Below are 14,919 nucleotides of genomic sequence, written 5' to 3' on the forward strand. Positions count from 1 at the left end.
CAATATGGCTTTTCACGTTTCACGGACCTAAAAATGGCCTTTTATTTTACACGGATGTCGAAATGGACGATTTCACGTTTTTCGTAGGGTGAAAAATGGCAAAATATCGTTTCATGAAAATACCCTTTACGTACCCTGTTTAGACAAGCAAAAAAGCCCTCAAGGTATCCATAGCAAACTTGTTTGTTGAAAAAGTGACTAAAAAGGCATCGTCCTCGACGCACTTGCATTCCATGTATTTAGTAGCAATCTTCTATTTTACATTCTTTATCTAAGTGCCCGTGTTCTTGTGTGTGCAGTGCTCAAAAGAAAAAATTAGGAAAAAGCCCATTATTTTTTCCCCATTTTGTAATGGCCAAAGCGTCATTGTAATATCCCTGTAAAAAAAGTTTTTCGTACCTCGTAAAAGTAAAGGTCTCCCTTTTTTAAGCTCAATCGTCCACCAGCACCTTTCCTGCGAAAACGCTTCATGAAAATGCTGAAACAGCTGTTATACTAGCTTCTTTAAGAAGCAGGCTTACGGGATATGTATCATATGTTTGATGTTTGCGAACGTTTGTTCACGTGATCTGTTTGTTGATCGTGGGATGCATTCAACGAAGCTGGACAAGATGGAGATCGAAAGGACACTTTACATCTGCTTCTTCTATCGTATTTGCTGTTTCACACATTCTCTGTTTTGCTGTAAGGTACAGCCGCTATCGATCTATGCTGGTAAAAAGGTCGAGTTTAACACAATATGGATGTTATGTAATATGGCGGCAAGAAGCCTAAAAAGAAGACGTTTATGACGTTCCCTCATAAAAGGGAAAATTAAACTGCAGCCAAATTAGGTTTTAATTATCATGGAACCGCTAAGGATAATTAAAAACAGTGTGTAGTTAATCTCCACTTCTGAAGCACAAAAAAGTCAGAGTTGTCAAACTTTAGACCGGAAAAAAATTTAGATCGGCAAGAATACGTCGTTTTCGAGTGTTGAACCAAAGTCTCACCTCGAGCCCTAGTACATGTCAACAAATTTTTTTCATGTAAAAGTATGCCAAAATTTCTTGAAAAAAAAAAGAAATTAGTTTGACATCACAGCCGGAACTTTTTGTGACTTTTATCAAAACATATATTTAAATTGTGAAGATTTGCTACGGGCTATGATCAACCAGATACCATTGGAAAACGTATAATATTTGAAGATCATTTTGTAAGAAATGATCTACATTTTGGCGACGAACTAACGTAATACCATATTTTTATTTTCAAAAAGGAACGGCGGAAAAGATCCCCATATGAAAGCTGTTTATCAAAACCAAAAAAAAAAAAAAAGAAGCCTTGACCTAGGACTGTCTTCGCCCATGGCAGGGAGCACATATAAACATAAAAATACCGAAATTTCTTGCGGCAGTTATTTTCAATGGCAAATGTGATATTCTGATATATCGCGCTTAAACAGCTGTGCGAACGTGTAGGCGGAAAGGGAAGGGGAAAAAATATCATCTTTGCATGAGTCTTTCGTTAGGCACCCGACACGACAGAAGCTGTAACACAGAACATCGTAAAATATTAAAAAAATTCGAATAAAAGAAAAATACCTGTTTTCGGAAATTAAATTTTATACGGCCAACAAACCGTTAAAAGTTTGTATAAGCCTTGAGATTAAAAGATTGTAAGCTTTGAGTTTATTTAAAAAAAATTCAACTACGCTGCCTCGGGTAAACCTCCAGTTATATCAGGCGTCGCAAAAAGCACTGAACACAATTTTAGTAATCTTTCCTTTCATTTTCTATTATGTTATACAGTGGAACCCCTATATCTCTAAACAACTCCTTTATCTCTACCTGCGGTATAAAAGGCGCGTCCCTGGTCTAAGTTTTCATTACTCTCTGTAAGCGTGTCCGTGTATTTATCAAGGGTGTCCGTGTATTTATCAAGGGTGTCCGTGTATTTATCAAGCGTGTCCCGTGTTTACGTCGACAAGTAGATTCGTAGATAGATTTGTCCGATAGCAGGTTTGGTGGCATCGTCATATCTGACAATGCCTTATTTCAAACTGCTAGCATGACTGTAAACCCCCCAGCACTTGTTTCCAGAATGTACAAATTAGCTAGGTAGCTAGGGCCATGGGTTTCAATTGCCTTTCACTCAGGCATTTGTTGAGTTGTTCCCAGAAGTGCGGCTTGACGTAACAGTTCAAATAGTCCAGATACGTCTTGTGACGCAGCTCGAGCGGCACATTGCACTCTCTGTACAAAATGGCAACTACTTGATGGGCGCGAATGCTACGATTGAGGGCTTGGTGAAGTTCGTGTTTGCAGTACTCGCTTTCAATAAAGTCTGGTGAGAGAATAGCTAGGGTTTTTCGACTGTGGTAGATGGCGTTTGCTATGTTGACCACAATCGCTTCTCCAGGCATAAAGTCACGAAGATCAATGCAGCACTTGAATCCAGCATTCTCTAGCCTCTCCTGTAGCTCTTTAGCGAATTTTATGTCTTTTGAACTGTAGCAGATGAACACGTCGTACAGCGAAGAGAATTCGTCGTCATCTTTTAGTTAAGAAAAATAATAAAGTAAAAAGCATGGAAAAACAATCCCACATTATAGTTAGGGAATAGACCACGAAAACGTCACGCAAGAGACCATGGTCACGGAAAAAATGACACAAGAGACCATAGTCACGGAAATGTCACGCAAGATAATGGTCATGGTATGTCACGGAAGAGACAATGGTCACAGGAACGTCACAAGAGACCATGGCAACGGGAACGTCACGCAAGAGACCATAGTCACGGAAATGTCACACAAGATAATGGTCATGGTATGTCACGGAAGAGACAATGGTCACAGGAACGTCACAAGAGACCATGGCAACGGGAACGTCACGCAAGAGACCATCGTCACAGGAACGTCACGCCAAGAGACCATGGTCACAGAAACTTCACATAAGAGTAAACAAAACGTAAACACGAACAAAACATAAACAAAACGTAAAAGACACAAAGTAGTCAAAACGATACGCCGCCACGAAATACCGCCAAGACACCCGGCGTTTTGTCCTACAAGAGACGTGTTTCTAAGCCAGGATCTAATCGTGTGAGCTCTTATACATACCTTCACTAGATTGCTGGTACGGGAATGCAGAACGTTTACAGCGACGTCGGTACCACAGGAAGACCGTGACAGAGACCCCCATTAAGATACCAAGTGCAACGGCTACCAACCACAAGGGTCGATTCCTCAGAGAAGCTGATATAAAAGACAGTTACTGGCTTATAGTGCAAGAACATATTCCGATAAAGGCGAATAAACTAAACTACACGTTCACTAATTAGTCATCTCATCTCCCGCCATTGAAGCAGAGCTTTTGCCCCAAGTGAAATCACCCTCGGTACCGAGGCACAGAGACACAAACAGTCGTAAAATCTAAACGATCAAAAGGGACAGAGGTAAGGGTACCTCATTAGTTATTTTATTTATCCTGATACGATCACATCCAACCGTGAGCTCGGTTACAAGCGCTAGGGTTCCTGTGTACCCGAGATCCCTTAGACATTGGAGCAATTTGTACACAACGGCTTGGAACCGAGCCTAATCTAACTTCATAGCAAAATAAAACATTTCACTTAGGTATAGAAAAGCTTCAAATCGGGCCCCGCGAGAGTACTGGCTTTTTTTCCTGTAGTTTACCACACGTGGCTTTAAGCATAGGAATGTGACCCTTACCACGTGGACACTCATCCTCTGATCTCGCGGGCTCATGCGAAGCCAAAGAATCGTGTCGTGGAGTCCCAGATGTACAGTTGGTACAATGATAGGTCTCGTTCTGCCCGCCGACACTAAAGGTCCCGTATGGGCATGGGATCTTTTCATCAGTCCACCACGGACAGAAGTACCCAGCAGGGCAGGGAGCTGGGAACAAAAACATGATAGTCAAGACAACGGCTGAAAAATATGTTGACGTCAAAACAAGTCGTTGACGTTAGCGTCTAGAACGAGGTGCAACTATGTTCTTATAACAGAGTCGGACAACCCTCTTTTTTTGGATGGGATTGGTACATTTCTATTTTCCCCTGAAGGCCTGAAAAATTACCAACAAACTTACCAGTATTTAATATGAACGACTTGTTTACACTAAAACTTTTACTGCTTCGTCCATAACAATCCCACTTTCCTTGATCCTCCCGGGTAACATTTGAGATCCGTAACTTCTGGGTAAATAATGACTTTTCTTGTAATCCAAGAAAATTCCAATACCTCCCCCCGTCATCAACAAGTTGCCCAACACGACGGAAGCGCACGAGCCCACCGGGTACACCAAAGTCTATAGTACATGTCAAATTGATGGTGCTTCCGAGGTATGCTGCGTAACGGTCACCATCAATCCCGACATAGCGTACGGATGGCTTGTCGTAAGGCCTCACTACAAAGAAATTATGAAAATCAAGAAAAAAAAGAAATTAGGTATGCTTGTGTATATAAGTACAAACTGATTTAGACTTGAATACTTCTAAGGGGGGGGGGGGGGGCTTTTTTGGGTGCGCAGGGATCTTTTTTTCAAAGCATGCAGATAGGTTTTTTCGTCCACCAATTGGTGATGGATATTTAAAAAAAGCCCCCCCCCCACCAAAAGTCAAATGGTTGGTCCCTAAGCAAAACACAAAGTTACAGTGAGGACACAAAAAAGCGGGCCATGCTGTCTTGTTCCCCTATCACCCCCGTCCCCCAAACTCACCTGTCGTGTCCCTTCCGTGTCCCTTCCTTCTCCTCAACTTCACCTGTCTTTTTCCCTCTTCCTCAGCATCCACCCCCTTACATGTATTTTTTTCCAAAACAAAATGCCTCACTGAACAATTTTAAACTTTTACATTGAGGACACAGAAAGTGGGCTATGCTGAACAACTTTGACCAATCAGATTTGGCTTGTACACCGTAAACATTTTGAAAAAAAGTCCTGGCTATGAGCCTGACAGGTGAGGTTGGGGATAAGAGGGGAACATTACAGGTGAGGTGAGGGGGAGGAAAGGGGGAAAAGACAGCATAGATGGGGGGAGAGGGGAACAAGATAGCTGAGATGGGTGGAGGAGAGGGAACAAAAAAACAGGTTAGGTCATGGAGGGGAGACATGGAATGGGGAACATTACAGGTGAGGTTGGTGGGGAGAGCGGAATATCACAGGCGAGGAGGGGGGGGGGGGGGGGGGAAAGGGGGACATCACTTGTCAGAGGAATGGCAGAACATTACAGGCATGGTTGGGGGGATGGTCAAATTTCACAGCTGAGGTGGAGGAGAGGTAAACAAGACAGGCGAGGTGTTGGGGGAGGGTAAGGTGAGGCTCAGGGGAGAAAGAGAAGACCAGAATAGGTGAGGTTGGGGAAGGGCCTGTTGTACTATGTTTTACCTTTCACAATAATCTTGACCGTCTGTCTGGATGAACCCACAGAGTTATTAGCAACACATGAATAATTCCCACTGTCAGATGCCAGAAGATAACTTATTGTTAATGTTGGATTACAATTTCTGTTTGAAACAAGAAATCTGCCACTACTTGTAATGACTTGTCCATTATCAGAAATCCAGTACAAGTGGGCTTCAGGATTAGATGTGACTTGACATTCAATTTCTACTCGGTCATCAACAACAGCATTTCTAACACGAGGTGTATTCACAAGAACCACTTTTGGAGAACCTTAAAAAAAGTAGACAAAAATGTTTAAACAGGCAAGTTTGATGGCTTTGACTCAATACACCCTCTTTAAAAGGAAGCCTTGATTACTAAGCAGCCCAGGCAATAGAGATGTATAGCACATGTCTGTAGCGCCGGGAGGGGGAGCTAACATCATAATATTACATCTGTAATATTAAGGTATTTTGATCAACCTTAGGAAAAAGGCCGGGAACTGAAAGACCTATCTCCAGTCATTTGTGACGTAGATTGATATGTCAATCAAATTACATGAGAACATATATGAGCACGCTAAACCGATTCCTGTCTTTATGTCTTCTTAGTTATTGCTAAAGGTCCTTGTGTTTTACTGTCATATTTATATCAAATGATTGATATAGTCAAATGATTATTTAACTTCAGGAAACAAATCTGCAAAATTTAGCAGAGATTTTGTAGTCTATGAATTGTTTTGCATTGTTCGTGCGCTGCATTCGCAATCAAAAATGGCAACATTCTCACAAACCTGCACTGTTTTTAAAACTTACAGTACAACAAAACAATATTTTCTTTTTTTGCATATAATTCTCTGCTTTAAATTATTCTTCTCTTCATTGTGGGTAGCATTGCAATAGAAAATACTTCACCAAATAATTTTGTGGTATTGCCCAAGGGGATTGCGCAAGCACCCTGCTTACCCCACTGTGTACGCGTCTGTCATATCATTTACTGCAAATTAGAGATAGCACACAACCAGTATATGGGGGAAGGCATAAAATCTGTGCATTCTGAGCAATTCTTCCAAATTTTCCATTGAAAAAGTGGGAGCAAAATACCCCACCCCCTCCCCTGGACAATCCTGGTTCTGCTGATCTCTGTAATCACAGCACATCATTCTCAACACACTCCAATTTTTACCAATTAACCTTGTCCCAATTTCTGAATACTACAAAAAATCCTCCTGTTTCACAGGGATTCCATCACCCAGAATTATTTTGAGCACCTACCAAAAGGAGCATTCTTATCAAAGTATGGGAGACATTTCGACTTCCCTGTTTCGACTTCTGCTCTCATTTCAAGATCTGTTGATTAAGTGAATAATCAATAATTAGGTGTACACCTGATGATTAAAGCAAAGGAAGTAATAGAGGGGGGGGGGGGGTGAATAGGCAGGCCCGTATAGCAAGGATTTTGAGCGGGAGGGTTTGTTTACCCATTTAGCGGACCATTTTATCTTAGTTAGCTCACCCTAGCTCGCAGTGGTACTCAATAATTTTCCTTCATTAGAGCAGACCTTCCATTCGAGTGGGGTGGTTCGTCTGAACCCCCCTGAGCCCCTTCCCCCGAATTATTATATCATCATAATAAAGCATAAAATATTATCATCAATTTTTATCATTAACATTATCATCAACAGTATTATTATTACTGTTGTTGTTATCATCATATTGTTACCAACATTATTATAAGAAAGGAAGAAAGGTACAAAAATAATAACCCGCGAATAATCCATTTGACGTTTCATTTAGCGGCGTCACGAAGTCCAGATGTGAAACAATTTCTGTAACTTTCAACTTCAATAATTCAACTCATGTTATCATAGAGAATAATATATAATTCACTTACATGAATTGTGGCCTTTTGATGGTGGTTTTGCTCTGTAACATTTTGTAACTTCTGTATCTAATTGTTGACAAGTGGCCAAATTTGAAACACACCGAGCAGACTTGAATGAAACCACTCCGTGGTCGGTCTTGTTAACACAAACACAATGAACAAGCCTTGAATTGCATTTAGAGGCAGCCGTGCTTGGAGGCACACCATCTGTCACTACTGACTTGATGTAACACCACAATATAAACCCGCTTATTAGCCACATTGTCCTGCCATTTTCCTCCTATTACGCCATCTTTACATCCCGTGAAACTGTCAAATGTTTTACGCAACTTCGGGTTTCTTATCGAATCAACAAGTAGTCATGTTCCGGCGCACGTTATCCTGTAAGGCAAGCCTTGGTTTTCAGGACAGTAAGTTCTGGGATAAAGCAGAACCAGGCTGTTTATCAAAAGGCTTTCGCTCAGTTGTTTATTCTGAATTATTGATCTTCCGGTGTCTATAGAAATCTCCACGTGACGTCACGTCCCGGAAGAGATAAGGGAAATGGTCACTTGAGGTTTGCACTTTCGAATATTTTCCTCCTTTTCCTCCTTTTCCTCTTCAACCCTAACCCTTCCACCTTCCATATGCAAGAAAAGTGTGATGGCTTGCAATGGAGAGGAATATGCTTGAATTCGAAACAACAAATTCACCAACTTTTTTTTAGAGCAAAGCCATTGTTGAAACCGCCTTTTCCACATTACCAAGAGCATATCACATCCAAAATACTAATGGCTTTATTGGTCGTTTATTGCATAAATGGCTAAAATCTCAGATTTCCCCTTGTTAAGGGAGCGGTCATTTATACCTGGAGGGGGGGGGCTGGCAAGTATGTAGGAGGGGGGGGCTTCATATTTTCGGGCGCCGAATTTTAAGTCTGGTTTTAATATAATACTGAGCAAGAGAGTCGTTGTTTAATGTTAATCTTATTCAGTTCACAATGTTTCCTATTATTGTATAGCTAGTCCCATATTGCGACACCGGTATTTTTTTTGTTAATATTTCGCGACAATTTATTTTCGCGATTTCGTTATTTCCGTAAAAAAAAAACAGGTCATTTTATTTTCGCGATTCTAGGACAATAAAATCAAGCAAAACAAGTGGAAACAATAACATAAGTTGTCTTAATTAAGTTCCACAAAAATCTACTGAAACGAAACGCTTTACGGTACTACAGTATATGTACATTCGAGGACTAAATACACAAGGTATTTAGCCGCTTGTAAAACGGCTAATATTTAACCGAAAGGCTTTTTGAGAATCCACTTAATTTTCGCGCATCCCAATTTTCACTTTATCTTCGCGAATTTTTTCAAATTGCGAAATTAAAGTGACGCGGAAAGAAAGTGTTATAAGAGGGGCCGCAGACCATTTTTTACAGGGGGGGGGGGCTTAAAAAAGAGTGGCGGGAGTAGAAGCGTGGGGGGAGGTCTGATAAATTGAAGAGAGCTCATATCTTGTATTTTGGTAAAATAAAAAAAAATACTGTAACAAAGTCTCGTGTTTTTATTCACAGTACGGTTGTCATTAGAATGTGGATTTCCAAAGGAGTAGTAGAACAATAGCGCAGCCTTGAACAATTATCAAATCCAATTCAGCTGAAATTTACACATAGAACATTATTTAGAATTTTTTCCCTCATTTTTTGGAACACACATAGAAACAGAAAAGGCGTTCTTAGACAAATCAAAACTAAAAAATGCACAAATGCGATCATTCAATAATAGTTTATTTACATAAATTTAGTCAAATAGATAACTGTGTGCCCATAGGGGAGATTGATCACTGATCTTCAACCACTGTTATTCTGCAAATATTTGGAAAGCTTGTACACATAACAGCACCTTGGTATTCACCATATTCATTATTAGCACTGGACTAAGCAAGCGGAGAAGGTTCAAAAGCAATGATGTCTTTGTGACTTACTCCGCAAGTGTTTTCTCCCTAATGGGCTTATTAAATTGGGACTCCTTAATATGTTTTTATCAGAAGATAACAGGCGTGTATCCAGGATTTGGCTGAGGTGCGCAGTCATAGTTATCATATTGGAAAAGCATAGAATTTGGAGATTTCTTAACAAGAATGACCCACTTTTTGGCTACCAAGCCCCCCCACCTCCCCCTGAGTAATGTATGTGCCTGGATAATAGAGGATGACTTGCGAGTAAAATGTTGCCCTTATTTAGTCTAGTATAGTTTGTTTCTATCTGCAGTTGTCCTCAGCACCATCAGAACTCTCCACAGGTGTTGAATCCTCTACTTTATCAGGCGGAGTGGCAGGCTGAGGGTCCATTGGAACGATGAGGTTGTCTTTTGCCATCAGGTCATACTTCAGGACATATGATGTAAATCTTTGGCATAAGTGAGTCTCGTTCTATTGACATAAGCAGAATGTGTCAAGGATGGACTAAAAAGATGATATCTACAGTAGGTCAAGAAGCACAGTATTTACAGGTGTAGCCATCAATATGACAAAAGTCATTGACAGACCAATATTTTTCTAAGCAGGTGAAGTAACAGATTCAGCATTCCATTTGCTTCAAAGAGTACGGTATGTGCAGAACATTGTTCTTCTGCCATCTGCTGTATTTTTGCATGTTTGTGACTCAGATTTGCAAAAGCATTGGTTTTCAATAAAACAAGGGCTGTATTGGGAACACACCACATTTGTGAAAAGTTCATAAAGTGAAAAGTTCATATTAAAGGATGCTCTCTTTTGAGTACATCACTTGAAGCAGCTCAAAACAGTTCCATTTCTATATGATACAACACAATATAGCCAGAGGAAAAATTAAATAGGACAACCTACCTCAAATTGATCGTAGATTTGTCTATGGTGAAAAAATGCATGTGAGAATATTCTGTACACACGTCTGCAGACGGAACCGAGTTTTGCCACAGATGATTCCTTGATGCTTACTCTACAACAAGAAAAATGGAGAAAAAATTCTATTCATATATAAAGTATAGATCACATGAGCAATGTAGTATTCTCAAAAACTGGAAGAGACATTTATTGTACCTGCTCGGGAAGTACTTGTTGCTATTGAGTAAGGAGGCTGCACCATCAAGAGTGTGCCTGGTATAGTCTATAGCTGGACACTGGCAGGAAAAGAAAATGAAAAGAACTTGTTTAAGCCTAGTAGTCCAGTTTACGCCCTGATTCATAACAGAACCATTGATTCAAAACACAACAAGGTATGGAAGGAAGTCTTAACCTGTCCCCATAAATACAGATCGCTTTTCTAAATTTGTTACTGTAAGATTTCAACCATTTCATTAAATTTATTTTAGTTGCACACATAGCCTGTAATTCAGTCAGACTGCAAAAGGCTTTAATAAACTATATTATTGCTTAATGCCACTAATATCACAAATGCCAGGTTGTACCAGCAAAGATCTTTGACTTTTGCAAACTTCCAGAATAAAGTCCCAAATATGAACATTGAGCTTGAAGAAAATATGAAGACTGAGCTGTAATAGATGGTAAAAAGCAGGTATTCATACCATAGCACCTAGGGTGAATGGGGAGGTATAAAAGGGGTACAGTATGCGTAGAGGTTGGTGGCATGGGTGAGAATGAGATGAGAATCATGCTAAGTGGAGTGGGGCTGTCAGGAGGGTACAGGGGTAGGAAGGGTGCAAATGGTAATCAGACATTGTTGAGCAGGTAATTCATACCATGTCATCTAGGGTGAAGGGGGAGGGAACAAGGGGGATGGTGGGTGAGGTGTTCATGCTGGTGGAGAAAGAGGTATTCAGTATCACAATAAACTGGCCACATAGCCACTGATAGATCAATTTTACTGAATGACCATTTCAAGGTATAAACCAAATATTTCTGAGTTTGTTGAAAACATAAGGTTTACATACTTCTTTGGGTGTCTTATGAGCTGCACACAGGAATATCCACTGCTCTGTAGCTGTCATCTGGGTGCATGTTGATGGGCTGCACTCATTCTAAATCGAATAAACATTAATAGAATTTTTATTATATAAATTATCACAGGCATCCTAAATTTTGGTGTCTGCTGATTGCTTTGTGAGGTTGTTTGGGATAATTGCTGTACATGGATTAAATATATGTACATGGCATGTTCACATAGATAAGGTAGTGTAATACAGTAATACAAGTAAATGCAGAGTTATTATTATAAGTTCAATTACAGCACAACTTTTTATCCAACATGGTTTATCATAGATAACAAACCTGCAATTTAACTGCCAGCCCATTAAGCTCCATGCAAAATTGCCTAGGGTAAAAATATGAATTAGCATAGATTTCTCTTTCTCAAGGGCTTGTGGATATTTTTAGTTATTAGAACTCAATGTAAGGTAAAGCAATGCAACGTCCTTCTCCATTCTTCTCCCAGAGCAACAGATAGCAAACTTCATCAGTCTCCATGTACAAATTACATTCACACAACAGCTCTCAATTCTTATGTGGAAACTGTGAGAAGACAATTAAAAATTAAATAATAAAATTAAACGACAGTGGCTTGTTCCCTCAAGATCTTTGCGTGCATGGAAAGTACAATATCTTAGGTGTTCGTACAGTACTCCCACGAAAAATGTTATACCTACAAAAATAAGTATTGCATCTTAGGTACTTGTACTGTACTTCTAAGAATACGTAATGTACCTTTGGTGCTTATACTGTTCTTCCAAGAATAAGTAATGTACCTAGGTATTCGTACTGTACTTCTAAGAATACACAAAGGAACCTTAGGTACTCATACTGTACTTCCAAGAATAAGTAATGTACCTTAGGTGCTCATATTTCCAGACTCCCTCATCCTGTCCCTCAGGGGACTCAAGAATTGCATCAACATTCTCACAATTACAGCGGATCTGCTGTTGGATATACTGCAAATGATGAACTATAATTGAGAGTGATGCATAAAAATCCCCACAATGGCAGCAGATTTGCTGTTGGACATACTTTCATACTGTATTATGGTAATAGATTTGGCCAAATACAGGTAATCAACTGCCAAGTTTATATAAAAGGCATGCTCAAAGCATGTTTTACAAGGTGGCTGAGTGCATATGTGACATGGAAATCATGGACTGATTGGATGAAAGCCTAAAGCATATGAAATGTTTTGTTTGATGGGTGGCTAAACAGTAAAACATGTATGTTCACCACAAAAATTTGATGAAAATGTTTTTATTTTGTTTAAACATTTGGAAGTGCCTTTGAATCAAACTGAGTGCCATGTATTGCATTAAACACAATGTTTGACAAACATGTTTCAATGTTTAGACAGGCATTTACTCAGTAATTTTGTTTTTATTTTTTCTCAACTTCTTGGGTGTTTTGATTATAGCAATTGATGATACATAGAATGTTGCACCTCCAACACTCCCACAATCGCCCCTCATTACAGGGGCGTAACCAGGATAGGCTGAGAGGGGTCTGCAGTCATAGGTATCTTATGAAAAAAGCCTAGTAGTTGAAGATTCCTTAATAGGTAATGACCCACTTTTTGGCCGCCAAGGGGGATGCATGCGCACCCTGTGCACCCCCCCCTGTGCATGCGCCTGCATTTGTCATGTCTAATACCTGTTGTACAGCTAGTGTGCTATCCATCTCTTCAAATGGTTCATCTGGCCACTGATACATGTCCTAGTTAAAACATAGTCACATATGAATTAAGTACACAGCAAAATAGCGGCGCTGTCAGATGTTCCGATATGGAAGAAGGTTGATGAATGGGGATATTTTGAAGAAAAATCTCGACAGGTTTAAGATTATTACTAATAATGAAAATGCACTTCTGCCCAAACGAGAAAACAGTCGTATACGAGCAAAGCAATCAGCACACAACTATTTCGAGTAACCGCCACACAACAACAACAAACTCAACACTGCTCGGCTCGCAGGTCACGTTACTTTTTCTTCACTCCCTAAGTTATTTTTGAACATAGTGAAATCCATTGATCAATAAACGGGATTCGTAAAGGTATAGAACTTACACAAGCCTTTGTACCCGGTCGATTCCTCCGAATAATAGGATTTCCGACGTCTGGGGCCGCCATTTCGAAAGAACAAACAGAATTGTGGTATGGCGCGTGGTGATCCCTGGGTAATACGGCCTGGGGACTGGACGCGAGTGCGAGGGTTTACGCGCGAGAGAACTCTTTGTGACGTGTAGATAGGAATTTAGTTTTCTTGTAGATATCCAAGTTATTAGTGTGACAAACCACTCCCAAGCAATGTGCGGAACAGCTTTTTCAAAATTTTTGTCTCCGTCCGAAAACAAAGCCAAAGTCAAACCACTTAAATGCTATTCGCGATCCTCTTTAAATTTCGAAGAGTGTGACAGTCAACAAGCCTGCAACCCTCTGGCTTGTAGAGATTCCAAGAAAAAGCAAAAAAGTAATCAATGGACTGTTTTCCAGATACCTCTGAAACCGGATGAAAAAGGAACAGGCAGACTTCCAAAGCGGATGGAAGAGTGCGTCCCAAAAAAGTTAACGAAAGAAATGCTTCTTAATAGACAAGCCCAAGCAGAACTGAACCGACAGCGCTTTCTCGATACGACAAAGCAAAAAGCTCAGAAGTCTTCCCAGTGTAAATGCGAGAAAGACGAACAGTCAGAGCGCATGCGCAAAGCCCTGCAGATATCCCAGAAGCAAGCGCGTGCTGAAATGAACCGCCGGTGGCGACTGGAGCAGGTTCGGGACGCGGCAAAGCATGCGTCAGGAACCATGAAAAAAATACGAATAGACGCACAGTTTAAAAATCAAAATAAGAAAAGGCTCGTAGAAATGGCACAGCGCAAGACAAATGTCGACGAAAACAGGCAAAAGATAGTACAACAGATTATAGACAAGCAACAGAGGAGAGAGGAGAGAGCAAGGGCTGTCAGAGAAAAGGTGAGAAGTTGTAACATTAGCTATTACTAACACGGGTTTGGCACCTTTGACTATTTTGTAAATAAAGTTTTGGCAAGAGAACATAAGATATATGTCATATGCTCTCTTGGTTTTTGTTGTTGTTGTTGTTCTTGCCTCGTTTCCACGGCTCACGCGTCTCAGGCTATCTATTCATCAATTCATTATTTGTTATCTAATTCTTTTTTTTTTTTTTTTTAGTTTTGCGGGAGCGCACGACCCCCTTTTGCCAGATTAGCTATCAAATAAAAATTAAAAATATAACTATTAAAACTCTTTACACTCTACATAGAGCTATCAAATAACTATTAAAACTCTTTACACTCTACATAGAACACATAGGGTCAAGTGCATACTAGCCACGTAGAGTTCTTATTTCGTGTCATCTTATTCTCACAGGCAAAGACCGTTAAGGCTAGCGCGTATGACTTCAAGTGCGACGAGGTTGACTTGTCTTTCTACGCATCGGACAGCGATGACGAGGACCAGGAGTTGTGGGACAAGTTTTGGGGGATCCACAAGGATTACCAGCACAGTGTGTCTAGTTGAAGGGAAAACTACGTCTTGTATTTTTTTTAATTTTTTTCCAAAAAATTTGTAATTTGCAGTCATTCTGTCATCCAAGTGTGTAGGCAATGTAATATGCAGATAGCAAATTATTAAACAATACATGCGCCAATCTTTTGGGATACCTGTGTATATTCCGCTGGTCA

General features: G+C 40.2%; 3 protein-coding genes across 3 annotated transcripts; 1 reads left to right on the forward strand and 2 right to left on the reverse strand.

Annotated features, from left to right (window-relative positions):
• Positions 1-1,749: 1,749 nt before the first annotated feature.
• LOC5508939 lies at positions 1,750-7,763 on the reverse strand. The gene is made up of 7 exons (XM_032377730.2): positions 7,278-7,763; positions 6,659-6,733; positions 5,388-5,675; positions 4,092-4,409; positions 3,713-3,898; positions 3,101-3,235; positions 1,750-2,535 (listed from the first exon to the last, which is right to left on the reverse strand). Exons 1-7 carry the CDS (start codon positions 7,528-7,530, stop codon positions 2,096-2,098), a joined length of 1,695 nt encoding a protein of 564 aa, XP_032233621.2. The 5' UTR covers positions 7,531-7,763; the 3' UTR covers positions 1,750-2,095.
• Positions 7,764-9,018: 1,255 nt separating this feature from the next.
• On the reverse strand, positions 9,019-13,432 carry LOC5508919 (MOB-like protein phocein). The gene is made up of 8 exons (XM_001629436.3): positions 13,286-13,432; positions 12,873-12,935; positions 12,072-12,172; positions 11,517-11,559; positions 11,180-11,266; positions 10,329-10,408; positions 10,116-10,227; positions 9,019-9,680 (listed from the first exon to the last, which is right to left on the reverse strand). Exons 1-8 carry the CDS (start codon positions 13,346-13,348, stop codon positions 9,510-9,512), a joined length of 720 nt encoding a protein of 239 aa, XP_001629486.2. The 5' UTR covers positions 13,349-13,432; the 3' UTR covers positions 9,019-9,509.
• An 11-nt stretch (positions 13,433-13,443) lies between these two features.
• Positions 13,444-14,885, forward strand: LOC125556657. Its single transcript, XM_032377735.2, has 2 exons — positions 13,444-14,188; positions 14,606-14,885. The coding sequence occupies exons 1-2, from the start codon at positions 13,526-13,528 to the stop codon at positions 14,753-14,755; spliced, it is 813 nt and encodes a 270-aa protein (XP_032233626.2). The 5' UTR covers positions 13,444-13,525; the 3' UTR covers positions 14,756-14,885.
• The last annotated feature ends 34 nt before the right edge of the window (positions 14,886-14,919 follow it).

Source organism: Nematostella vectensis, chromosome 2 (genome assembly GCF_932526225.1).
Source record: "Nematostella vectensis chromosome 2, jaNemVect1.1, whole genome shotgun sequence".
Lineage (NCBI taxonomy): Eukaryota > Metazoa > Cnidaria > Anthozoa > Actiniaria > Edwardsiidae > Nematostella > Nematostella vectensis.